This window comes from Chaetura pelagica, unplaced genomic scaffold (genome assembly GCF_000747805.2).
Source record: "Chaetura pelagica isolate M959 unplaced genomic scaffold, ChaPel_1.0 scaffold962, whole genome shotgun sequence".
Classification (NCBI taxonomy): domain Eukaryota; kingdom Metazoa; phylum Chordata; class Aves; order Apodiformes; family Apodidae; genus Chaetura; species Chaetura pelagica.
The window spans coordinates 867,920-869,017 of NW_009952479.1; the positions used below are offsets into that span (position 1 = coordinate 867,920).

The 1,098-nt window shown below is 64.9% G+C and overlaps 2 protein-coding genes across 2 annotated transcripts in view; one reads left to right on the top strand and one right to left on the bottom strand.

The window, feature by feature from the left end:
• The window catches only part of GCGR (glucagon receptor), a 28,926-nt gene extending 28,214 nt beyond the window's left edge, over window positions 1-712 (top strand). Inside the window, exon 14 of the mRNA XM_010008686.1 lies at window positions 617-712. Within this exon, the coding sequence (XP_010006988.1) occupies window positions 617-712 (96 nt within the window). The remainder of the gene's footprint in view (window positions 1-616) is intronic.
• A 50-nt stretch (window positions 713-762) lies between these two features.
• Window positions 763-1,031, bottom strand: FAM195B (family with sequence similarity 195, member B; the record flags this gene model as incomplete). The annotated part of the gene is made up of 2 exons (XM_010008687.1): window positions 763-827; window positions 935-1,031. Coding segments are annotated over 2 exons (162 nt in total), but the record flags the coding sequence as incomplete, so codon positions are not given.
• Window positions 1,032-1,098: the final 67 nt, after the last annotated feature.

Consider the following 1,098-nt stretch of genomic DNA (forward strand, 5'->3'; position numbering starts at 1 on the left):
CGCCGGGGCTGCCCCAGCGCCGCGGGGCTGAGTGAGCCCAGCCCCCCTCTGAGCACACCCAGGGTGCTGGGGCAGCACCCACACCCCATCTGTCCCCATCTGCAGGGAGAGGGGAGCAGCCCGGTCTGCAGCACCGCAGGGACCCGGCCCAGTCTAACCTTGAGGAGGATCCGGCCTTGGACCCACGAGTGCTGGTGGCTCCGACGCAGCCCCCGCACCAGACCCCCAGCAGGAGCAGCCGCGGGGACCTGCCTGGCATCAGCTGCAGGGCGGGGCTGGGATCTCGCTGTCTCCCGAGCACAAGGACAGAACCAGCTCTCCTTCCCTCTCCCCCTGCCTGCCCCAGCAGATCCTCCGTGCACCGGAGGGAGCCGAGAGCTGGTGCTGCCCCCACCGACCGCGCAGCCGCTCTGCTTTGCCGCGGGCCGGAGAGCCCACATACCCGAACACCAGCGGCAGAGATGGAGGAGAGCAGGAAATCTGTGAGACCAGGATGAAGTGGGGAAGGACAGCCTGAGGCCAGAGGAAGCTGTGAGTGGAGGCTGGGGGGGGGGCTAGAATCCTTTGCACACTCTGGGCACCCTCAGCAAGCCCCTGTGAGCATCTCCGGTTTCAGGAAGCTTCAGAACCAGCCCCAAAGCTGACTGGCTCTCCCGTGGGCATTGGGAAGAAGTACAGAGAGAAGGAAATCAACACAAAAATCTCAAATTAAATCTGCTTGAGGACCTTAGGAGACCAGCCGATCGACAGGGAGGACCCGCCTTAGGACTTCTTTGCATCCTGTGTGTTCCTCCTCTTCAGATCACCCAGGTCAACAGGTTTAAACGCTGCAGGGATGACAGGAGAGGTGCATCGCAGCCCCCCTCCCAGGCTCCCCGGGGCTGGCCATCCCCCACAGCAGGAGCCGGAGGAGCGTGTCCCCCACCCCTCTCACCTTTCAGGCTTGGGTTTGGCATCTTCTCCACATACTCTTCGACCAGGCTGCGCTCGGAGCCCATCTGGCTACGCAGGTCACGCTCCACACACTGCCAGGCTGCGGGGACACGGGTGAGGGGCTGGCCCGGCCACAGCCAGGACCCCCGAGTCCCGGGACACCCC